Source organism: Sinocyclocheilus grahami, unplaced genomic scaffold (assembly GCF_001515645.1).
Source record: "Sinocyclocheilus grahami isolate Dianchi unplaced genomic scaffold, SAMN03320097.WGS_v1.1 scaffold234.1, whole genome shotgun sequence".
NCBI classification, from domain to species: Eukaryota; Metazoa; Chordata; class Actinopteri; order Cypriniformes; family Cyprinidae; genus Sinocyclocheilus; species Sinocyclocheilus grahami.
Genome location: NW_015505413.1, coordinates 884,526 through 908,995, shown reverse-complemented (window position 1 = coordinate 908,995; position 24,470 = coordinate 884,526). Strand labels below are relative to the sequence as shown.

At 38.8% G+C, this 24,470-nt stretch overlaps 3 protein-coding genes across 4 annotated transcripts in view; 1 reads left to right on the top strand and 2 right to left on the bottom strand.

Annotated features, from left to right (window-relative positions):
- The window catches only part of LOC107597630 (ADP-ribosylation factor-like protein 15), a 49,944-nt gene extending 46,042 nt beyond the window's left edge, over positions 1–3,902 (bottom strand). The window contains exon 1 of the mRNA XM_016288782.1: positions 3,773–3,902. Coding sequence (XP_016144268.1) covers positions 3,773–3,784 — 12 coding nt within the window. The 5' untranslated portion in view covers positions 3,785–3,902. The remainder of the gene's footprint in view (positions 1–3,772) is intronic.
- A 1,916-nt stretch (positions 3,903–5,818) lies between these two features.
- LOC107597629 (sorting nexin-18-like) lies at positions 5,819–9,474 on the top strand. Its single transcript, XM_016288781.1, has 2 exons — positions 5,819–7,497; positions 8,831–9,474. The coding sequence occupies exons 1-2, from the start codon at positions 6,054–6,056 to the stop codon at positions 9,076–9,078; spliced, it is 1,692 nt and encodes a 563-aa protein (XP_016144267.1). The 5' UTR covers positions 5,819–6,053; the 3' UTR covers positions 9,079–9,474.
- Positions 9,475–10,922: 1,448 nt separating this feature from the next.
- On the bottom strand, positions 10,923–24,259 carry LOC107597627 (chondroitin sulfate proteoglycan 4-like). Of its 2 annotated transcripts, none has more exons than XM_016288780.1 (11): positions 24,011–24,259; positions 22,521–22,684; positions 20,779–21,831; positions 17,926–20,421; positions 17,360–17,833; positions 16,985–17,161; positions 16,340–16,538; positions 16,120–16,251; positions 15,700–15,875; positions 14,484–14,661; positions 10,923–14,382 (listed from the first exon to the last, which is right to left on the bottom strand). In XM_016288780.1, exons 1-11 carry the CDS (start codon positions 24,093–24,095, stop codon positions 12,299–12,301), a joined length of 7,218 nt encoding a protein of 2,405 aa, XP_016144266.1. In that variant the 5' UTR covers positions 24,096–24,259; the 3' UTR covers positions 10,923–12,298. The 2 variants fall into 2 exon arrangements, with proteins under 2 accessions (XP_016144266.1, XP_016144265.1); XM_016288779.1 differs by having other exon boundaries at positions 17,926–20,690; positions 21,078–21,831; positions 24,011–24,258.
- Between the last annotated feature and the right edge of the window lie 211 nt (positions 24,260–24,470).

Sequence of the window (24,470 nt, the reverse complement as noted above, 5' to 3'; positions counted from 1 at the left end):
TATATATATATATATATATAAAAGCCGTGTAACAGCACACAGACATGACGGTTCGGTACGTACCTTGGTTTTTACGTCATGGTTAGGTATGGTTTTGGTACAGCAGGAGGACAAAAACTAAACAAAAAATTGCCTTTTTTAAATTAAACAATGGTTTACTGAATAAATTGCTCTTCAAATAAATTCAATTAGGCCTATAATTAAAATTTTCTTAGGGATAAAAATCTACCTCGGCTTCTGCTCTAAACTATAGTGAGCTCTTTTACATTACTATAAGGTTACAATTTACAACAGATTTTACAAATTTAATTACTATTTATTTTTTTATTATAATAATCAGCACTCAAATTAAAAAAATTGTATGCAAACACGTAAATTGCACACACTGTAGTTTTTAAATTAACTTCTAAATTATATAAATTATTGTTAAAATATAATAATTTACAGAGTGGCTATCATAACTTGTTTCATAAAAGATTTATTTAAACATACATTAAATAATTAAGACATCACTAACAGGTATAATGAGCATATAGAACACACTGTGGACACTGATGACTTGCCTGAAGTAAATGAAATGCTACGTGACATTTTGTTTACAAGCTTTTTCCGCGATTGAAGCACTGATTGAGTGATTACATGAGGAATAAGATGTTCATTCATGTTTATTTCACGTTAAAACTAAGTAAAGTTTTTATACGTGTTTATACAGCGACCTGGCATGCCACGTCAAAGAGCACCAAAATGGCATTTATTGTCTGAATTTCCTGAAAATTTTTATAATTTGTTCAGTAGTACACACCGAACCGAAAGACCCGTACCAAAAACTTTCGGTATGAATACGTGAGTGTATATATATATATATATATATATATATATATATATATATATAAAACCTTTCAATTTTAATGTATATTAAAAAATAAAACAAATAAATAAAACACTACAAACTAAAACCAATAAATTCAAATGCTAGAAAATGTATGTGTCACAACATTGTAATGAACAGTATGATTTTTTTCTGCTGAAGATTACATTATTAAATTATTCATGCATTTAAAGATTAACTTTAAGTGAGCGTCAGATGATGGCAAAGGTAATCTAAAAATACGGCAGATATGAGAGCAACCAAAAAAAACATGGAATAATGTGAAAATACAGAGTGGGATGTGCCTAAACCAGATAACAAGCGGGATAACTTGTTATTAAAGGTGACATATCATGAAAATCTGACTTTTCCAGGTTTTAAGTGCTATAATCAGGTCCCTGGTGCATCTACCAACCAAGGAAACGTGAAAAAAGATTAACCCAATCACTTTGTTTAGGGAAGCATTTTTCTGCAAGTGTCTGAGAAAACGAGCGCGTCTGATTTCGCTCCCTTGGTGACGTGGCAAAGGGATCTCATTATAATATTACCGCCCCTTAATCTGTAAGTTTACACCCATGGTAGGGCTGCACGATTAATTGAATGCGATTGTCATGCGCATTTTGTTAGTAAAGCCGGTTCTGTAATCAGCAGTAAATCATCATCACGTGCTTTCAGAAGGAGCAGAATTTACTACACAGAGCCATAGTTCACTGACAAGTTACGCAAAAAAATCCCAGACGATTTTATTGCGCGATTATGAAATCGAAGAAATCGTTCTGCGATTATGAAAGCTGTTTGCATAGCTTCTGAGTGAACTATGGCTCTGTGAAGTAAATGCTGCTCCATCTGAAAGCATGTGAAAATACCACATTTAATAACATTTTTACTCCATAACTCACTTCATAACGTCAGTCGAGTGTTTGAAATAAATCCTTCTGTGAGATGATGTGGCTTCTTACACAGAATAAGGCACGCAACATATTTCATAGTATTTAAGCAGTGATAAAGGCATTGCATTATATATATACTTTATTTTAATGAAAATTATAATAAGAAGAACTCAGATAAACCATATATTGCCGTAGTCGTGTGTTTATTAGTCACGTTGAATCAATGAAAGCAGTTGAATCTTCTGTTTATTCAGCTGCAGCGATGGGCATTTTCTGGGTTTCTTCTGCGAGGCGTATTTGGAGTTTCATCGCAAGAGCTTCCTCTGGCCTTTGGATGGAGATTTACTACTGATCACAGAACCGTGCTTCACTGAAAGATAACCCTAACCCACAGATCTAAAATAAACAAGCGATTTATTTCCCAGCTGTTTACCTTCACAGACATAACCGACTGTTTTTGTAACTCGTGTGTTTTTAACATAAACTTGTGTGTGAATGAGAACTTAGATTAGTACTCACATGCTGTGACAGCAGCTTTCTGTCCGTGTGCTTCGGATGTGTGCGCTCAGAAAACCTTATATCTGAAGTTTAAACTCATATGGTTTAAAACGCATGATTTCAGCGCGATAAACATGATAATCAGAACCAAAAAAAAGTTTTTAGCAGATACGAGCTGTAAAGGCGCAGCTCTATTCTAGTAAAGGGGGCGGGGAGCAGCAGCTCATTTGCATTTAAAGACACAGACCCGAAAAACAGCTTGTTTCTGCTTCCACTCAAAATAGCCATTTTCAAAATTATATAATAAATGATCTGTGGAGTATTTTGAGCTGAAACTTCACAGACACATTCTGGGGACACCAGATACTTATTTTACATATTGTTAAAAGGGGCATAATAAGTCACCTTTAAGCAATTTAATCTGTTTCGCTAATTACATCTAAAATAACGCATCCACCCCATAAACTGCATGTCCTGTCTCCAAAACACTGCCTTCCAAAGACACATGATAGGAAGTATGGACTTTTTATCTCATGAAAAATAATTATCTTAAATTAAAAAAATAAAACGTGCTTAACTGCCCAAAAACTAGCAACCTGACATACTCTCTGCTGACGTCTGACCTCAGTCCCTCAGTTAAATAAAGCTTCCGGTTTGGCTGTAAATTAGCTCGGCTGTCCGTAAAATTAATAACATTTGAAAGGATTAAAAGAATACAGCAGCTGTATGCGATCCAGCTTAATGAGAGGGACACCAAAAAACGGCTGCTGGACAAATGCTTGAATACATTATGATTCCTCTCATAAATTAACTATACAGTCAGGGAACAGAACACAATACAGTAGGATCATTGTTGTGCCCATTCATTTCTAAATCAGCAGAGCCTGGAGCAAATGAGGCCAGATCCATAATTAAACCGAGCTAAGATTCTGCACTGAATCCACTGTGTCCTTTAATAATGGAAACCCGTGGGGACACCCAGAAGAATGAACTCAAACCTGAACAGTTAGAACTCAAAGCAAACATTAAAACCATTGGGCACGGATGGCCAGCACATGAAAAGCGTGACGGAAACGCGCTGCTCTGGAAAAACATACCAGAAACGTAGATACAATTATGTGGTTTCCATGCCAACTACAAAGGCACAGATTTAAGCTCCACCCATTTCGGGGAGAGGGGAACAACTGTGCATGGCATGAATCCCAAGAGCTGACAATGATAAAGCTTTCACTGACCATGCTAAAACCTTTTTTCTAAGCAAACTGTTGATGAAAAGGGCATACAGTCTGTTTACAGTTGTGTACAACCTGTTAACCACAAATATATGCTGGTGTGCACAAGTGGTTTGTTTTAATCCAACCCCGTTTCCACATTCTAGTGAAATAAAAGTAGGTCTTACCCTCAAGAAGTACAAGACCCTTCGATTTCATAATGCATCAACTAAAGAAAAACCTGAGTGAGAAACAACATCCTCTTGTCCTTAAAAAGTGTGATTTGTCCAGACAAAAATACTTACATAATCAAGCATGCTCTTAATCCGCACACTGCCAGCACTTCCAGTCTCTTTTTCAGCTCTGTTTCTTGAGGAAATGGTTCTATTCTGAGAATCCTGACCGGAACATCCCAAAGGAAACACCCCTGTGACCTCGCTGCATATGTCCAAGTCAAGTATCAAAGCACCAAATGTGCGAGAAGTTTACTGGCATCGTAATTCAATATTGTCACACTGTGGAGCGGCACCAACACCACAGTACAGCAGCATTCCTGTGAAACTGTTATTATCACTGAATATTGTAGGCAAATTATATAACACGAATGGTGCTAAAAAGGACTTTGAAAGAGGTCACGCAAAGGCCAAATAAGCTGATAATAAGCAATGTTATAAAAAGATTAGATGTGATCTGTGACCATATATCATGGCAGGTAAATTAATTCATCTTCCACGTGACGCCACTGTCACGCTGAATACCACGTTCATTCATCCAGCATGGATTGCAATGCTTTCTCGTTTCTTACTCGTTTTAATTGTTTAAACCGATATCTTATATAAGTGGCCACTCTTTCGACGCCTTTAACGTAATGACTGTCTTTGTGTAATATTAATAACAAGGTAGGTGCTGGTTTTACGAACGTCTGAGCGATCACGTGATAGTAGATCGTCTCTAAGCTGAGGCTACGGGTTCTTTTACATCACGTGACAAGGAACTAATTGTGCCAGATTTTTGTTTGACGGTGACCTCTGCTGGTTAAAGTAATATATTATTCTTCAGGAAGATTGAGAGGGTGCCTACAGTGTGTTGTGTAATCTGAGATCATACGTCCATAGAAGCGTGACCTGCTGCTAATTTCTTTCATAATGCATAACTTTTTGTGTTTACCTTAGTACAGAACAAGTAACGTAGGCTAGACTGGACAGTGTATTCAAAATAAGGGGAAAGTAGAAACACATACAAATAAATGTTGTTTATGCTAAAGACTTAATTTAAAAACATGATACCTTATAATGTTTTAAAGGGGTCATATGATGCGATTTCAAGTTTTCCTTTCTCTTTGGAGGCATCATATGACCCCTTTAACATATTGCATATCATGTGTATTTATGTATGAAACGTTTTGAAGCAATGTTTGACCAGTAACCTAATACTCATTTGGCCATAATAACAAAGTGCAATAAAATTTCAGTTTTGACACAAATTGAGTTTGAAGGTTAATTCGCTACCTATTATAAACAGTTAGTGCATAATTCTGTTAAAGTGAATAAAATGCTCTGTACGTTTAGATGGCATGCATGTTTGAGAAGTATTTTTCATGTTTTACTTTTCATAAGTAGTGTCTATTTAGGATTACATTAAATTTGGCACAGTGAATTTTATGACCGTTTAGGCCTTTAGCCTTTTATATATATTTCCAGCCAATGAAGTGTGTTGATAATCCTTTTAATCAACACATCATCCTCGTAACACCCAATCCAGGCTAAGTGAACTATAAAAGCTTTTTTTTTTACAAGTACAAGCGAAAAAAACATTACACTTGGGAATATGATTTATTAATTCAGTTAACAATCATTTTGACATTAAATGGTTAAAAATGGTTAAAAAAAGTATTAATGACCATTCTAGTTATAAATAATTACTGATACCGATACTGCTATACATACTGAGCATTTTTTACAAAGTACAAGAGAAAAAAGAGTTACACTGGAAAATATTTTACGCAGTATTCAGTTAACAATCATTTTTACATTAAATGTTAAAAAAATATATATATATATATATTAATGCACATTCTAATAGTTATAAATAGCCTAATTACTGATAGAGATAGTGCTATCCATGCTGGTAATTATATTATGATAACAAAGTTATTATAAAAATGTTATGAAATGTAACGATGCGTTAATAATAACATATAATGATATAAAGATGACACGTCTTCGATAAGAAAAAGTCTATGATGGTTTACATTCAGTCATATTGCTCCAAGAAGGGTCACTGGGGAGTATTCGTGACCCCAGGCTGATTATTCTGATTGGCTCCACCCTCGATTATTCTGCCCTGGACCACAGAGCGCATTCAGCGGAGACGGGCAGGCGCAGGCTACACAAAACCCACTGTTCAATACTCTTCTGAGAGGAAGTTCGATCTGTTTTCACGGGATAATGTCTTCAAAAGTTTTCGACGGGTTTTGGTAGGAAACAGACAGCGTGAATTCCCGAAGAGGTTGATTTAACGGGACGGCGCGGAGGAGAGTGTATTGTAACTTTGCAAACTGAGTTTACAAAGCGTTTCCACACAACTATGGCGCTCAGAGCGAGAGCTTTATACGAGTTTATCTCTGAAAATCCCGGCGAGATCTCTGTGACAGAGAAGGAACTTCTAACTTTGAGCAGCGAAGAGGTTGTCGATGGTTGGTTGGAGGGCACGAACAGCAGAGGTGAGACGGGACTCTTCCCTGCATCATACGTGGAGATTATAAGCACCGACACATCACTACACGGTAACGGGACGTCCTCCAGTCAGGACTATTACTGCCAAACTAGTCCTCAGAGGAGGGACACCTCAAATGAATCGACTCCCACTCATTCTGCTGTTTACCAGGGACATCTTCAGCAACAGCGACACAGTTTTGACACGAGCCAGGGAAGCGACGAGGATTGGGACGATGACTGGGATGACAGCGGAACGGCGGATGAACACAGAGGAACACCTGAAAAACGCGGGAATCGGGCAGGATATCCCATGACAAGCACCTCAGCTTCTCGACGTGGTAGTGCGCAACAGCCCAAAAGCACAGGAACAGTTGGGAAAAATCTCAATAGGTTTTCAGCCTTTGTAAAGTCGGGCGGTGAGGCGTTCGTTTTGGGTGTAGCTTCAGGTTTGGTCAGAGATGGAGACAACATATTTGTGGTTATGGGCCAATACGGTCCCGAATGGCAAGAGAACCCGTATCCATTCACTTGCACTATCGACGATCCCACAAAACAGACCAAATTCAAAGGTATGAAGAGCTATATGTCCTACGGACTCACGCCTAGTCATACTCAAACCCAGGTGAATAGAAGATACAAGCACTTTGACTGGCTTTATGCACGGCTTGTAGAAAAATTCCCTGTCATTTCGGTTCCTCACTTGCCTGAGAAACAGGCCACGGGTCGATTCGAAGAGGATTTCATTTCGAAGAGGAGGAAAGGTTTAATATGGTGGATGAATCACATGACAAGTCATCCTATTTTATCTAAGTGTGACGTTTTCCAGCATTTTCTTACCTGCAGCAGCAACGACGAAAAAGCTTGGAAGCAAGGCAAGCGAAAGGCTGAGAAGGACGACTTAGTCGGTGCTAACTTCTTCCTCACTATCTGTCCTCCAGCTTTACCGCTTGATTTACAAGAGGTGGAAAGCAGTGTAGATGGTTTCAAAACGTTCACCAAAAAAATGGACGAAAACATCATACAGCTCAACGTCACTATTAACGAATTTGCCAGAAAGCAGAACACTGGTTTTAAAAAGGAATATCAGAGAGTTGGACAGTCTTTCAGACTTCTAAGTCAGGCCTTTGAATTCGACCAGCAAGTATATTCAGCGCCATTAAACAAGGCCATGGAGCACACTGGAGAAGTCTACGAGACCATTGGGGATTACTTTGCAGAGCAGCCCCGTCAGGATTTGGAGCCAATTTCCGATCTTTTAGCGATTTACCAGGGCCACCTTGCAAACTTTCCAGACATTTTCCATGTTCAGAAAGGTTTGGGATTTTTCTCATGTGTTTGCTCAAATACCACTTGTCAGAATGGCATGCCATAAAATGAATATAGGTCAGTAGGTCAGTAGTTTATGTGCATGCCATCAGCTTAAAGAAGTGACGCACTATCCAGTCAACCCACCAAGTTAATATTTAAGTGGAAACCTAAATCAGAATCATAAACTGCTATTTCATGAAACTAAAGAAGCATCTTATTCATACTGAAATGGATGGATGGCGTTCTAGCTGCTGATGTAAAATGGTTTGCTTTTTAGATTTATTCACTTTTTATACCTAATAGCAAATGGCACAAAGCAACAGGTTCTCAGCAGTATGTCAAATGACATGTCCTGATCTTTCCCTGGTTTGAGAGAGAGTGAGCATATGAGGCCTGCTAGCTCTTGCAGCTTGAGATGTGTGTTGGTATGGTGGAATGATGCCAACCCTGTTGTAATTCCCACATCCCTTTAGTGGGGGAAGTGTGTACTTCAGACTAATCAGTTTTTCCTTTATTGTGACATGAAATTGACTGATGTCATTCTTTTCTGTAGAATCATATGTCTAGGTTTATATGACGCAAATAGTTAATGCGGTTTTGTATGAGAAATTGCTTGTTTGCATAAAACAACTGATGCTGGGAAAGCTTTTGTGTTGAAGGCTCTAATCCTAAGCTTAGGGCCCCAGCACAGGGGAGCTGTGAACGCTTACATTACATTTTAACATACATAGTTATTCTGATGCCTTGGATGTAAAAACATTTTATGTACTGTATGTAATTGTCTTCTTAACGTTGATGTGAAACTACATTCACAACTTATTTTACTTCCGTAATCAGAAATATCCCAGGGTGAAATGTGATATTTGGCAAGAAAAAAATGTAGGCCAGGATTTTTTTCCATCTGGAATTGATTGAATCATGAAAAGTAGGCGTTGCATGTCAGAATGGAGGGGTGAAAAGCAGAAGGTATTTGTGAAGTCAGATGCAAAAAGAAATACTGTTTCACAGGCAGAGCAAGTTATCACATTGTTTTATTTGGAATGCACTGAATCCAGCGCAATAAGACCAGGAATGTGAAATTAGAATGTTAATAAGAGATCATTTCAAGATGACTTATAGTGCGCAGGGAATATTGATTTCTCCTTGAGAAATTCCAAAGAAAGCTGTAAGCCATAAATCAGAAGCCTGACTGGACTGAGCTTGCAGTTTAATGTGTTCAAAAGAGTGCATGTGTGTTTTTGCAGATGTGATTGGGTGTTGTAGATTTTAATACTTTAACTAAACTATTGCTTTCCTTGTTTTTTTTTTTACTTTCTGTTCACTTCTGTCTTTCTCCAGGAGCCCTCACTAAGGCCAAGGACAGCCAGAAACACGGGGAGGAAAAAGATGGCATTGCAGGTCGAGGCATCCATGACCGCTGCAACATCATCTCCTGCGCTACGCTAGCCGAGATCCAGCACTTTCATCGCGTACGTGTGCGTGACTTCAAGGCACAGATGCAGCATTTCTTACAGCAGCAGATCAGCTTCTTTCAGAAAATCACAGGCAAGTTGGAGGAAGCCTTGGACATGTATGACCAGGCTTAGTACGTTACATTCCCACACTGTTGTGAGAGAACTGAAATAAAACAAATACGCAGCCTTTTTATTATAGACTCATGAAAGTACACTTACTGTCTTGTAGTAGTGTTTGGGGTGGCTTTGAGAACAAAAAAGTATGACGTGTGCCAGAAATTGACAATGGTCCTTAAAATGTAGAATACTATATAATCTGATTATACATAACAGTCATAATTGATTTGAGTTGAAACCCTTGAAACATAACCACAATTTTAAGTTTACATTTTAATCGGCTTAGTAGTTACAGTCGATATAAACAAAACAGATTACTTACTTATAATTGTGTGCCTGATACGATTCTGTCAGTGGACTCATTCCCTGGACCTGTGGTGATGTTAATTAAAGGCATTTGTGTCTTCTGAACTGTCCTCTGATTCCAATGAATTTGAATACAGATATAAAGATACATTATGCATTTGAATGCCTTATTGTGTCGGTCTGTCAAGTACGGTTGTTTATGATCCTTGTCAGTCTCTGTAAGTTATACTTTTATTAACCTTTATATAATTTGCTCTGAAGGAGAGGCCTGTGTCTGTTTTACATTAAGAGCTTACAAGAGAAAGATGAGACTCAAGTTTCTCAGCCCTGGAGGAGAAGTGCAAAGGAACAATGACCTAGAAAACATGGGCTGAACCCTCTTTATCTAGAGGACATTCCAGACGAGGCAGAGTGGATCCCTCACAGTACTAGTTTACCAGCACTTTCATTATTCAGTTTAGACTTTTTCTCCCATGTTACAACATAAGTATTTTAGTTAAAGTACAGCAAATGAGAGCTTAGAGGAAATATTTTAAGAGCTCAAGACCATTACCAGCTGTATGAGCAAGTAAAATTGAAGTGAAACCTTAAAAAATGGAACTGCGGTTCTCAAACTGTGGACCGCTGGTAGTCCGTGAAAGATTCCCAGTGGTCTGCCAGTTGTTATTGGCTGGTTGAACAAAACAGACCTAAATATAGATATATATATTTGACAAAAAGTACCAACATTAAATTAATTATTCAATTAAATAAGCTCAATTAATTATTAGTAATAAAGAAATCAACTGATTGTGTTAACATACATTTTGACAAACTGTTTCTGTTGTATCACTTTGTTAATATGGCTGTTACATGTCAGTTTAACAGTTATATTATCAATGTTTATTCCAAATTTTTAGCTTGAGAATAGTTGGCTTGTGTAAATTCAGTAACAGTAGTGGTCTAGTTCATGTCAAAGAAGAACAAAAACAAACTGGTAAAAAGGATGACCAATGAGCACCCCACATGAGATTGGAGTTGTTAGGGGTTTCGCAATTTTTGTTTTACTCTTTAAATGGTCCGTCATGTAAAAAGGTTTTAAGAACCATTGAAAAATAATAAAAATGGGGAAAAAAAGATTGTACCATTATTAGTTTCTGTGCTTACTAGGGAGAAAAACCAGAGCTGCCCGAAGCAGTCAATCTCTCACTGCATTTTAATTATTTATTAGAGCTAAAGTTAGGCTTCTCTTTCCACACACTCAGGTCCTTAATCATGAAGAATTTATTCCCACACCCTGATCACTAACAAGCCCACACGTATTGCGCATGCCAATAATAATGCTAAGGAGAAAATGAATGACTACACTGTTCATTTGTGTTTTTATGAACCACTGTTCATATCAATATTTGGTGCTATATTAATTACAAGTAATGTAATGCAATTCAACCCTAACTACACTAATATATTGTATATGCTGTATTAATCATAAATATTATTTTGTTAAATTTCAAAACAGGCCAAAGGATTATAAAAAAAGCAATCATTTATTATTTCATAGATTTATACATGCAATGACTATCATTTTTACATTAATGCATCTAACGCAGAGATACTTTCTCTATCAAACAGACATAAATACACACATACATGTAAACATTCATAAATCTGTAGCCCATAGTAAATTATAGGTATTTGTTATATAGGTACAAGATAACAAACACAGATTGTCAATATCAGCACATTTCTGTTGTATCTCCTGCTAATGCCATCTTGCTAGGAATGTAAAAATTATGGTGCAATATTTTTGAGGGAGGTTTTGTTTTTGTGGTCAGCATAATATTTAAATTGTAGACACTTCTTTAAAATGCACCTTTGAGCAGTTTCAGTTCTCTCTTCAATTTCATTACTTTCTGACAGACTATGTTTACAGCAAATTTGACCATATAAATAAACATAAGGCATTAGGGTACAGCATGAAGCTATAGTGCTTTTTGAAAACCATTTAGAGAGAAACTGTGAAAGAAATATTCAGTTTAGTTATCTTGTAGAAGTAGTAGTTATTCTATATCTTGCACTATTCCACTTACCTGTAGGCTTACATGTAATAACAATACTTTATTATTTAAGCAATCCTATAATCATTAAAACAATAATGTATTGTTACTACATGAAGGGTTAAGTAGAATAGTGACCTATATCAGTATTTTATAAAAACCAAGAACACTGGATGTAAACACTTGTTTGACCTCTAAAATGTGGCAAAGGATTTAAATTTATGATAAAATTTGGTTTATACTATATTCAGTGAACTGAATTAAACATTGTTCATTCGTTCTATCCATAGAACATAATCAAATTAATGTGTAAAATCCCATTGTTTGTCACTGGGGTAGTACCCTCAAAGGTGTACCTTTGTACCTTATCTACCCATAAAGGGTGCATATTAGTACCTTAAGTGTATCTTTGAGGGTCCTGCCCAGTGACCAGCTAAAGGTACCATTTTTGCAAATTTTTTCTGACTATGTATACTGGAAAATATAACAGCAAAATATTCTGACCCTGTAATAAGATTTGGTGGCCATCTATGTTTTGTAAACAAAGAAACAAAACAACAACAAAAAATATAAAAACCACAAAAACATTTAAACTGTGGCAGGACAAAACTGAAACAATAGGATTAACATCAAAAATGTATGTTAAAATGTTAGTTATTTGGCGATCTTTCCCTTGTTACTAAGCCAAGAGACCTTCAGAGTCTGCAAGGTTAAAAACCAAATGGCAGCGATAGTATGATTAGATATTTAAGTTCCTCAATGTATGGTATGAAACTTAGAAGCTTACTTTCTTCTGTCAGTAATGCTAAGATTTGTCTCTGATCATGGTCATGCACAATGATAGTTCACAAAATTGGTTCAAGCAACATCTGGATGTGATAAAAAGAGTTGAGTCAAACCCAGTATTGGTTTTGTTTAAGGGGTGGTGTTGCTGGTGAACATTGCTGGGCAGAATCAGGGTTAAGTGGATTCCATGTGCAAAGGAGAAATGGAGACACAGCTTGTTCAATTGCTGGCACCAAGGCTGCATCATGTACTTCCTGTAAAATAGGACTATCCGGGCAACTCGGAGTGAGGGGGGTTACTATAACCGAAGGAACAGTGAGACTTCTCTCAGGCTGACCCAGATACGGGCCTCTGGCTAAAATATCTTCACCAGGGTTCCCTGTCAGATCCTGTATCATTGCCGGGTGGGCCCGCTTTTCCCTGCGGTGCCGGAAGACAAGTATGAGAACCACAAGAATAACAATCAGGAGGAGGCAGGCCAGAAGTGGCAGGATGATGAGCAGGGGATCAGATGCAGGTCTCGGTAAAGACTCCATCCTCACCAAAGTATTTTTCGGGGAGGGGTCCAACTTGCTCATAGTGGTACGGTGCATGTGAGGAACCGTGGATCTGCTTCGTGTGTGGTTTCCCCAGCGGTTTCGAGGTTTTAGCTTTGAAGCAGTTCTGTGTGGTCTTGTTGATGGATCTATGTGAGATGGAGGGTACATAGCATTTGTTGTTCTGTTCAACGTCGGCATCTTGGTCGGTTCTGAAAGCATATGCTTCCCTGTAATGGGGTAATAAGGTAATACTAGGTACACAAATTCGCCCATGGCAGGCTGGACGTTGGCTGCCTTCAAAAGGAAAACAAATGAGTCATTAAGTGGATGGACCGCTGTGATGTTGTACCTGGGTGCTGTTGTGTTGCCATAAATGGCATGGAAGTTGATGTTTTCCTCAATAGCCACTCTGCCTTGTTCCACATCCCTGAATGAGAAGGACTCCACCAAGTGAGAGGCTCCTCCAAGGTCAAATGTGACTTTGACTAGCTTTCCATGTTTCGGTGGCTCGAGAATTTCAAAAATGGGATCACTAGCACTAAGGGAGGCCAATTCTGTTGCATCCAGGACGTCCTTTCGTAGCTTCACTGGGATGCCATCTGGGATCCTGACATGCTCTCCAAGGTGGATCAGTGGGTTGACTGTGATGTTGACCACCTGGTTGGTCAGGTTACTCTCAGATGTGAAGACCGTGAACTCAAAGCGGTCTCGAGGGGATGACAGGTCACTCATGTTATAAAATACTCTGCCGGTGTGCAGGTCCTCTTGGTCAAAGTGTGTGACCGGTTCTTCCATAACCATGACACTCCCATGCCTTGGTGGGCTTGTAACTAAATACTTAATGGATGCATGTCTCTCATTAGACACTGTGGCCAGGTTCTCAAATGTCAGAGTCACTGTGGTCTGGCCCTGCAATAGAGTCAGTCCAGTGTTGTTGACCACACTGATGGTGATATTCTCTACCTCTACACTGAAGAGCTTGTAGAGTGGTCTGTGGAATCCATCAGTGATGCTGAAGTAGATGACCCCTGATGAGAGTTCCCCTTTTTGTACAAAGTGCACCCTTCTTTGATTTACATCAGCTTGGGTGAAGGTGCTTATAGACTTATTGAGCTGACCCTCCAAAGCAAGGAAGCCATTTTTGGGCTTGCTGATTACAGTATAATAAAGTTCCTCCGGTGGAGTGTCTTGGTCCTCCACATAAAGATTCTCAGGATCCAAGGTCACAGTGTCCCCTTTGACTACTTTGAGTCGAGGGGATCCTGTCTTGAGCACAGGAGGCCGGTCATTAACAGGGGTCACAGTGATGTTAAATATTTCAGATACTATATAATCTGTATTCTGAGGTCGCTGAGCAGGCTTTCCTTTGGGGATTAGCCACACGTCAAAGGTGAAGTTATCATGAGTGGTCTCGGAGTCGTCATGTACGTATATGATTCCATGCTTATGGAGGTTGAATTGAGAGAACTTTGGTCTTTCATGTGTCAGGTTCTTTTCACCTACAACAATTGTACCATGGTGGGATGGAGAGGTGATTTCATACCAGACCTCATAGAAATTACGTTCCGCTTCATCTAATTTTCCCAAAACATTTGAGGCATCCAATTTTGATTTATCAATGAGAACACTACTACCCTCAGTGACAACAGCACCTAAATAATAAACATGAATGTTAGTGTTGTTAATGTAATGGTAATCATATTTTTTTTTATTGTTTTCCAAATTAAAATAACCAGAAGTCAGAAATCATTACCAGTATTTGTTAAGAGTGCACTCCTATGCTCCGGGCCTGTATTTTCATAAGAGATGTGGATATTAAAGGTATGAGCTTGGAGGAATGCTGGGGGGCATGACGCAGTGAAGGTGAAGGAATCTGTAGCGGCCCATGAAACAGGTTTAGTCTGTGCATACAGCACAGCACGTTCTTTCACCTAAAATAACACAAGTCATTTAGCTTATTTATAAGTTAGAATCATCATATCCACCTTTTTCCTAAGTAACCTATGAGCGGCGTCATGATGGATTCTAACTTCCGTTTGGATGCTCTCGTGTTTCCGTCTCCATAGAAATTCATGTTAAAATGGTGTAAAGATCGACTGAATGACCGTGGGTCGCTTCATGTCATCTAACCATGTCATCAACTCACTCAACTATTGTTGAGTAACTGCACAAAGACGGACAGTGCGACACTATAATGTGATGAAACTATGGCGCCATGTGCTTTTTAAAACCATTTTCATAGGTTTAACTTTATATTACGAGCTCGGAAAATAAGTTTTGACTAGAATTTGGCTAGAAACACCACAGACCAGAAATGTAAAGCATCGTTCCAGTATGAGTTGGGCGAGACTTCCATGTTCAGGAAAAAGGTAGATACATTTTATTTAATATCACATTTTAAAAATAAATCAGCTTAAAGAACAAGCAAGTCACTAGAAGATGAGGAAGTGTTGGCATTATGCTCTTGCATTTCCTTTGTGTGGTTGATTCAGATAACATGCAAGAGAGTAAAGTTTACATCTAAATTTCTTACTGCCCAAATAAAAATTGTGATGCCAAAAAAATAATAATTTGGGCTGAAGATGGTGATGACGTCATGAAAATGACATACAGCAGTCATGTGCAGACTTGCTTAAGTTGTTGTCTATACAGATACGTTACTATACAATTTCTGTCAGAACAACTTAATGTTATGCTCAAATAATGTTACATGAAATTGTATTGTTTTGACATGTATATCTTCAAAACATCTATGTTGAATGGCATCTGTGGTAGAGCATTTAAAATGTTAAACATTAGCAGAACTCGCTAGCGCAAAAGTAGTTTGCTTTTGTCTTAACAATGTACCTATCCTGCACCAATTCCTCTCTGGAATTGAAGAACACTTCCATGTGAAAATACTTTTGAAAAGAAGTATTCTTTCGCATTTTAACATCAGCCAACTAAACTCAAGCAGATTTCATAAATACCATGTTTTGGGTAAAGGATGAGATTTCTTCTGTGGAATTTTCATCTTGTTTCCAAATCAGGCTGCCAAATCTTGGAGGTGAGGTCATAGTGTACGTGATGGTGTGATTGCCATAAATATCATCAAAGTCATTTGTGATTATCAGCAGCTCATCTTCAGTAATTAACTTTGAAGACCCTGTAGAAGGATACAGGAAATACATCCTTTACATCACACAGACAATTGCACCATTACTGTTTCTTTGACTAGGCTAGTCTGAGTCTCACTTTTTACAATCCAGTCCAGCTGCTGCAGTCTGCTAGAATATCTTGTTATTTTGCTACCCTATTGCTTCATATGAAAGGCACCCTTACTAACTTTATTTGAAGAAAGCGGCAACAAAGAAGTCCTGAATTGTCTTTAAAGCACAATAAAATCAAACCTGGGAAAACTTTGAGCTCTTGATTTTTCTCTAAGCTGATGACCAGGGATTGGGCTGCAACACTGAAGATTTGCCTTGGAGCAAAGTTCACCCCATCGTTGACTTGAAAGTGAAATCCTCCAGACAGGGCACCTGTCAAAACATAAATACCACAGACCTACTGAGAGATCAAAGAAAATGGGTTATCAAATCTTATGGGCACTTTATAACGTAAACTAACCACTATGTACAAACACCAGCTGGCCATGACTGATATGCTCTTGGGTGAAGTTCAGAACAAGCCTGGAGGGGGCGCTCTTCAGGGCTAGATGCCCATTACTTGGTGGAGTGATGATGAATTCTAGGCTCTCGGAAGGAGAATCTGGATCCTCAGAACTGAGGTCTTCAGTGGTTATCTCTGTCACAGAACCTTCCCACACCTAATGAAAGAAACATGATGCTGTCAGTTCTGGTCATGTTTTGTCAGGTGAGGTTTGACATTTTTCACTAGAAACTTATTTTTTTTTTACACCAGAGGCTATTTTAGAATGTGTTTACTGAGCCTCCTGCTGGCCAAAGTGGGCATCTAAAGTCTAGGCCTCCACACGGTTTAAGCTGGTTTTAACCAGAGCTTTTTTCCATGATGAAAATGGAAAAACAATACATGCCAAACCTATATTAGATAAATGTACCACTATTTTAGTGCTAGTGCACAAATGTGTTGGGTCTGTGGGAAGAAGATGAAATCTGTCATTTGAAAAATCCAGTTTGCAGTCATGTTTTACTGTTTTGGTGTGTTTTATATTTGTTTTATAACTTACAATTTAATTTCACAAATACTATACATATAAGAAGATTACACATTAGCTTAAAGGAAAAACCGCACCTTAAGAATTCTGTTGACAGTAACAATTGGAGGTTCATCATTTATGGGTGTTATATTGACATAAACCACAAATGGCAAACTTTGCTTCCGGATATCTGTATTATTGGCCACCACTGTAAAATTATCAGCCACGGTCTCACTTCCATCATGGACATAGAATATGAATCCCTGTTCAGCCTGTTGCAAAAGAAAGAATACAATTATTTTTTGTAGCAACATTTATTATAAAAACTACTAGTGTATATTATCCTTTCATAATGATTATATCTATTTAATTTACTAGTATAAACTGTGATAAATTTATTGCCTTGTTTTAACATTTGTTGTATGGGAGTGAAGAGAAACAAAGTAAACAAGTGACAAACATAAACTCACTTGAGCCCTTGTGAAAGACGGAATTGGAACACCAGGGATCCTTGAGTGTTCAATTCGTCCATGATGAGGCCCCTCGGTTACAAGATAGAAGATTTGGAGTCCATGAAAGTGCCGGTTGACAACTTTGATGATGTGCTGAGTGAGAGCTTTAGAAGAACCCTCAATCAGGGTCATATTGGACACCTCTAGTGGGATGTGCAAGGGGATAATATCCACTACGATTATGAGATCATGGATTATTAGAATGCCATTAGTTACGTCAAGTGAGAAGGAGTCATTAACATATCCACGCTCTGTTTGAACATACTGAACATGCCCTTCATTGATATCACCCTGTGAAAAGCTTTGGATGGGATTCTCCTGACTGCCACGGTAGCGATCTTCTTCTAGCATAGATATCCGCAGAAAACCGTAGGTGGGTGCCACCTTCACAGTATACACAATCTCAAAAGGTTTGTTATCCTCATGAACGACCTGGAACACACCACATACACTCATTAAATAGATAATAGTCTACATTTCATAACCAAGTTATCTGAAAATGATTTTAATAAAGCAAAACTAACCTGGAGAATTTCCTTGTTGATTTTGACAGGCTTTCCTTCTTCCACCACAATTGGGTTATTGTGAATGACTCTTGGAGGCTTCTGATGACTCTCAAGGAACACCTTAACTGGCACACTTACATCCAAACGGAGGCCTTTAACTTTGCTGGTGAAGTTAAAAAAGTCCTCCAGTATTTCACTGTCATCGTGATGATACACTACATGACCCATCTTCAAGTCATGCTGTGTGAAAGTATTTGCTTTTATATCATTGCAGTAAAGAGTCCCATGGCTCGGTGGTAGAAACACCTCAAAGACCACTTCCTCATCATACCTGACATCCATATTAGTGGAGATACTGAAATTAGCAACTCCTAAACTGGCCATCTGGCCTTTCTGGACCAAAAGACCTGTGTTGTTTGCCACCTTAACAAATGGATCATGGGCCAACACTTCAAGTAGTGTTGATGTGTAGTGCTTCCCATCAGATATAAAGAGGACAAAGCGTCCATAACTCACCCCTTTGTGAATGAACAGCACTCTCTTCTCTTCTAAGTCCTTCTGATGGAATTGATAAAGCTTGTGTGTGGTGTCATTTACCAGGACCAGCTCACCCATAGGGATCTTTCGTCTGGTATAAAGCAGATCTTTGTCATCAAAGTCTGTGTCAGCATCATGGTAGCACAAATCTTCCAGTGTAAGCAACCGCTGGCTGTCACGCACCACATGGAAAACTTTATCCACAACACGGATGGGTTTCTGATCATTAACCAACTGGATGTAAATATTAAATGTACCCGCCGTGCCTTGGGACTTATTTTTCAAAGAGCCAAAAGAGGCCAGGAATGTAAATGCATCATGGGTGTTTTCACTATCATCATGGACATACAAGATGTGTTCCTCTGAAATGTCCTGATTGGTGAACTCTATTACGCTGTCATTGCTGGCAGAGGAATTAGAGGGGTTTATTCTTTTCAGTACCCCATGTTTAGGGCTGCTGGTGACAGTGTAGTGTACTGCTCTAGAGCTGGGTGTCTCTGAGAAAAGCATTGCCTTAGTAATGACCTTGCTCTCCCCTTCCAAGAGAGAAAGTCCATGATTTTTTAAAATTATGTTATGCATATCTGCTTTGATACTGATTCTGAACTCATGAATCTCTGACAGGGCAAATTTTGAGAATACTTGAAAGTGAAACATGTCTCTTGTATCATCAACTGGCCTTTCTAAGAGCTCATACTGCAACTTGTGATTAGTAATGTCATCTTGGCTAAAAGTTGAGTTCTTTTTTAAAATCGTATTACCGAGAAGAAGATATCCTTTCCTTGGTAATGTCAATAAACGAATGTGAAGGTCATTTTCCAAAAGTCTTGCACCCTTGGTAACAACATGGAATTGTTGAGGTGTCAATGTGACTTTCTGTTCACCATCTATCTCTACCTTATTTCTGGTGATTCTATAACGAATCCAGCATACTCTAATCAAAAACAACAACTCATCCGTAATGACTGAGCCGACTGTGGCTTTGCATTTGAAACTGTCAGTGATATTACTTTGCTGCGTCCCATGGAAGGTGCTGAGATATCGTAGACGCTCCTTTTCCAGAAGTTTTTGCGTAAATGTGCTTGTTTGCTTCCACTGACCACTTGAATGCAGCCTTTGAAGCTCACCATAGATTGGTGGCACTGTGACGCAATAGCGAATGTCCACGGCTTGTTTAGGAACATTGACTTGCACAGCAAGATGTTTGTTACTAATAAAGGTTGCTTCACCTTGGGTTACCTCTACTCCGGTGTTGTTGGCAATCTTGTGTTCTAGAGGAACAGCAATGATCCTGAGTACCACTGTGTTGCTTAACTTGTCCCCATCACTCACCCTAATAGCCATTCTGGCGTTCTTGACACCTTTGTGGACATAACTCACTTTACCCTGCTCTAGATCACTTAGAGAAAATGAGGTAACTGCTTTGTCTGGTTGTTCCTCTATCTCTAGAAAGCCTGATCCAGCATTCAGGTTTCCAAGGACTGAGAACATCAGGTCTGTGGAGTTACTGTCAGGGTCGATGACCCTGAGGACATCTGTGTTCATACGACGTCTTGAGCGCTCTAGAAGAATGAAGAGACTGCCCTCAGGAAGGCTGAGTTCAGGAGCGTCATTGACAGGTGTGATGCTGATGTTAAATCTGTGCAGACGGTTCCCTTTGAGAAAGCTAGGCACTTTCTTTTTGCTGTTGGTGAAGATGGAAAACATGAAAAAGTCAAGTAGGTCCTCAGATCCTCCATGGACATACATGACCCTTCCATGCCAGAGATCCAGAATACTGAAAGTGTTCTCACCCAGATCAGGGTCAGCATCCAGTCGGAGTTGCCCATGGACCGGCTGCTCTTCAACACGAAACATAATCTGTGACTGACGGATCCCAAGTTTACGGAACTCTAGATTAATCTTAATGTGTTTAGACTCAAGTGGTGCCCGTCCACCTTCAAGAACCTCCAAATCCTTGAGTAAAAGATAATTTTTCTTGTCCATCTCAGGTAGGGCATCTGTGATATTTTCCGAATCTATGGTAATAACTGATGGACTTGTGGTACTGGGTCCAAGCTGTTTTTGTGGTTCACAACCAACAGAAATATCCTTAGTGACCAATGCTTTTGGAAGGCCCATCCTTTGGTAATTGACTCTGATATTCCTAAAACAGCCTTTAAACGAACCTCCTCCAATACGCTTCCCTACCATAGAGAGCAATCCATACTTGCGGACTTCTGTGTAAGTGCTGACATCGACCCCACCTAGCGACTGACGGATCCCAAGTTTACGGAACTCTAGATTAATCTTAATGTGTTTAGACTCAAGTGGTGCCCGTCCACCTTCAAGAACCTCCAAATCCTTGAGTAAAAGATAATTTTTCTTGTCCATCTCAGGTAGGGCATTTGTGATATTTTCCGAATCTATGGTAATAACTGATGGACTTGTGGTACTGGGTCCAAGCTGTTTTTGTGGTTCACAACCAACAGAAATATCCTTGGTGACCAATGCTTTTGGAAGGCCCATCCTTTGGTAATTGACTCTGATATTCCTAAAACAGCCTTTAAATGAACCTCCTCCAATACGCTTCCCTACCATAGAGAGCAATCCATACTTGCGGACTTCTGTGTAAGTGCTGACATCGACCCCACCTAGGAACAGAGGTCCAGTAAACTGTAACGCACTGGCATTTATCCCAAAGCTAGAATTGTGCATCTCCAAACCCAAGGTAAACTGAAGATTCAAAGGAGACAAATAGAGCCGCAAAATGTGCCATGCCCCATCATTGACGACCATCAAGGAACGCAATTCTGTCTTGGTTACACCTATTTTAATGATAGCAACAAGGTGACCCTTTTGGATCTCCAGGGCAAAATAGTTACCGTTTCCTGCAGAGCTGTATAAAAGGATCCCCTCTGAATGTACTGTATGCAGTTCACATTCAAATACACCCTCTTGGGGTACGTCCCATGTTGGTAGGGACATGTATGCTTTAGAACTGAAAAAACGTATAGAATCGTTGACAGTGCCTGAAAATTGTGGGCTGCAACCAAGTGACACTTCATGAATCATTTTGTACCCAGAGTAAGGCCTAAGGGAGGACAGGAGGTTATGCTCATTGAACAGAACCTCATCCAAACATCCCCGAAAGCCAAAAGGAGTTTCATTCGCTGAGAGGTAGGATTTTTCCAGATCCCCGACACCACCAACAAAAAGTCCATCCTGGACATCCAGTTCAAAGTCAGGTCCTGGCATCTTAGTAGATGTTATAGAGTTTTTGTCCACAGTCAGCGTGATGTTGTCATTATCATGTTGAAGTTCTAATGTATGCCAGGTCAGATCATTCAAGGGGAAACCCTTCTCAGAACGAACAGTCCGTTCCCCAGATCCAAGCTGAATCCGCACCTGACAGAGATGGACAGAAGATCTTTATAGTAATGTAGGAAATAATCTTTTAAAAAGCTAACTACTCCCAGTATTGCTAAGAATCTCATACTACAATAACTGCAGGCAACAGAGTCGCCATGTCAGTACTTCTTAGCATGAAAAGACTTGTCAGTACAGTGATGCATGTGAAGGTTTAGACTATGAACAGACCTTTTTTGTCTGGAAGCAACAAGAAATCACTTGCCTTTTGTTTTTGCCTGTGGGCAAAAAATATCTGCGTTGAGCGTGTACCTTATTACAAGTCAGATGAATGTAACTGCCATAGATGGGAATAAGTTTAAGCTCAGTATTCATATAAGATTTCAACATACTGTAGTTTAGCCGATTCATCTGACCTGATCAACATATGCAACATTTCACTAAGTAATCTCGGCCTCTTACAGCAGTTGCAAAACTGCTGTGATCTTAGACAATTATTGTACTGTATTCTTATGCTACAATATTCTTTGTTTTTGATTTATCACTGAAATTGATACATACTCTATTCTAAAAAATGCATACAAGAGAAACTAATAAATAATATGCAATTAAATGTTACAAAACATCAAATTACAGGTTGCAATAAAGTCTATACCTATAAATTAGTGTTGTATATGAAGATCTCTTTTTAGTCAAATCATTTAAATGTAATGCATTTAATTAATCACCTGTACTCTGCCAGAATGCAGCCCCAGCCAGAGGAAGTCCGTTTCCCCAGCTGCCAAGAACAGCAGGCCACTGGGTCCAGAGGTTCGAAACCGTACATGGAACGACGTCTGACTAGACAACTCAACTGCTTTCAAATGCACAAACCCATCTCCGTAGAAAGAAGCTGCAAAGCAATTTGTCCTAGAATTAGTTTTTTTTTTTAAATATAGAACCCCTATTGATCCACATGTTTTATAATACTATTGCTTAATACAGCATATACATAAACATGACACATTTCCCCCCCCCCATTTTGCAGTTTACAACAGTAAGTGCAAAGGACACATTCCTTAAAACAAAAAATGCCAGAGGGCAATGTCTTGCTGTTTAAGAAATACAACTCGTACGTTTAAATGACTTAATTTCATCCCCTCAGCTTTTGTCTCTCATCATAAGTGCATGGACTATTCTTTCTATTGCCCCCAGTAAATTGGGCTTTTATTGGCCTGAACAGCTCCTGCTCTGTGCCTAATGCAGTTTAGACTAAGTGCTGTTGTGTCTGCAATCCACTAATGCTTTAACAGAATTCAATTAATGCATTTTAATGTGCTGAACGCCTTTTAGGAGCACAGTAGTACTGTTTAATTTCAAGAGCACTCTGTCAAAGGAGTCAATAGAGATTAGCACAGTGACTGGGGATGAACATGCTTTTCAAAATGCTAACCATACTGAGTTAGTAGGGCAGGGAATTTTTACTAATTAGATTGCTCTAATTTGATTATTCAACTTGTGAGGGACAGATTGTAAAATATGTCCAAGTTACTGTATAAACTAGTCATGCACCACAAAGTGGCAGCAAACATAAACACCTATTCAAAAACCAGTGAGTCGATGGCATCCATCCTAATGCATGGACACTGGGATAAAGATACATCACATTAATGTTTACATAACTTTAAATAGCCTATAGCCTAACTTCAATACAGAATAATTACACTCATAAAAGTATTTCAGTGCTGAAAACTGGGGTTCATATTTTTAAAGGCTTAAATCAACATCATCTCATCTTTCTAGCAATGTTAGGTTTTTAAAAATGCATTGAATTGCAGATTACGGTCTGTATCTGTTTTTGAACTGGGGAGAGGTCGCTTCCATTCATGCTGCAAGTAAACAAAATGAATTTGGACAGATCGGATTATATCTAATCCCATATCAGACATGTGCAGAAGTGACTTTGTACAGTGAGGTATTAATTACTCCTTACATGTCACTATCTCCACATGTGTTGTTTATGAATTACGGTTTATATTTTATGTAGTTTACATAAATAATCTTTCCATCTGAACAGAATTATTGAAGCCAGACTGAAATTCTACTAGAGATAGCCTGTATGAACTACTGAAAACATAACTGTTATGTTGTTTTAGTCTCAAAATATAAATATAAACTGATCATTATATTATATTGTTATATTAATAATGTCGTCTTGTCGTGGTCTGCTCACACTCACCTCCGAAAGCCTCTCCACCAGTCAAAGAGAGCAGCACAAACACGAGCCACAAAAACTTTTGCTCAAAGGAAATGTGAATCCACATGTTTCATAGCATTTCAGATCAATTTAAATGTCTTATTGATTTAATATTCCCCAAAGTACGTCCATCGCGCGAGCTTAAATCATTGTTAACTTATCACTGTACCTGCAAATCTGTCACCTAAACAACGTCACGGGCGTGGGACGGGATGCCCCGCCCCTTCATGCATATTCATAACACTCACTCCAGAATTACGGAGGAAAATACCAGCCTCAGAAATGGCCCAATCTCTTCATTCATATTATTCAGTATGCTTCTACTTTAGTAGCAGTAATGAAAGCTACTGAAATCTTAAAGCTGCAGAATATGTGGCTCGTTTTTGTCATCCTTATTGATCTGTTCATTTAGGATAGCTCGAATGCGTACTGTGGAATAATC

Excerpts from the sequence above, each read along its gene's own strand:
- LOC107597627 (XM_016288780.1), bottom strand. The coding sequence starts at position 24,095 with ATGTGGATTCACATTTCCTTTGAGCAAAAGTTTTTGTGGCTCGTGTTT. Across the intron at positions 16,539-16,984 it reads CTGTCAACAGAATTCTTAAG|GTGTGGGAAGGTTCTGTGAC; the intron begins GTGCGGTTTTTC and ends TTCTTTCATTAG. Across the intron at positions 15,876-16,119 it reads AGAGCTCAAAGTTTTCCCAG|GGTCTTCAAAGTTAATTACT; the intron begins GTTTGATTTTAT and ends ATCCTTCTACAG.
- LOC107597629 (XM_016288781.1), top strand. The coding sequence starts at position 6,054 with ATGGCGCTCAGAGCGAGAGCTTTATACGAGTTTATCTCTGAAAATCCC. Across the intron at positions 7,498-8,830 it reads CATTTTCCATGTTCAGAAAG|GAGCCCTCACTAAGGCCAAG; the intron begins GTTTGGGATTTT and ends GTCTTTCTCCAG.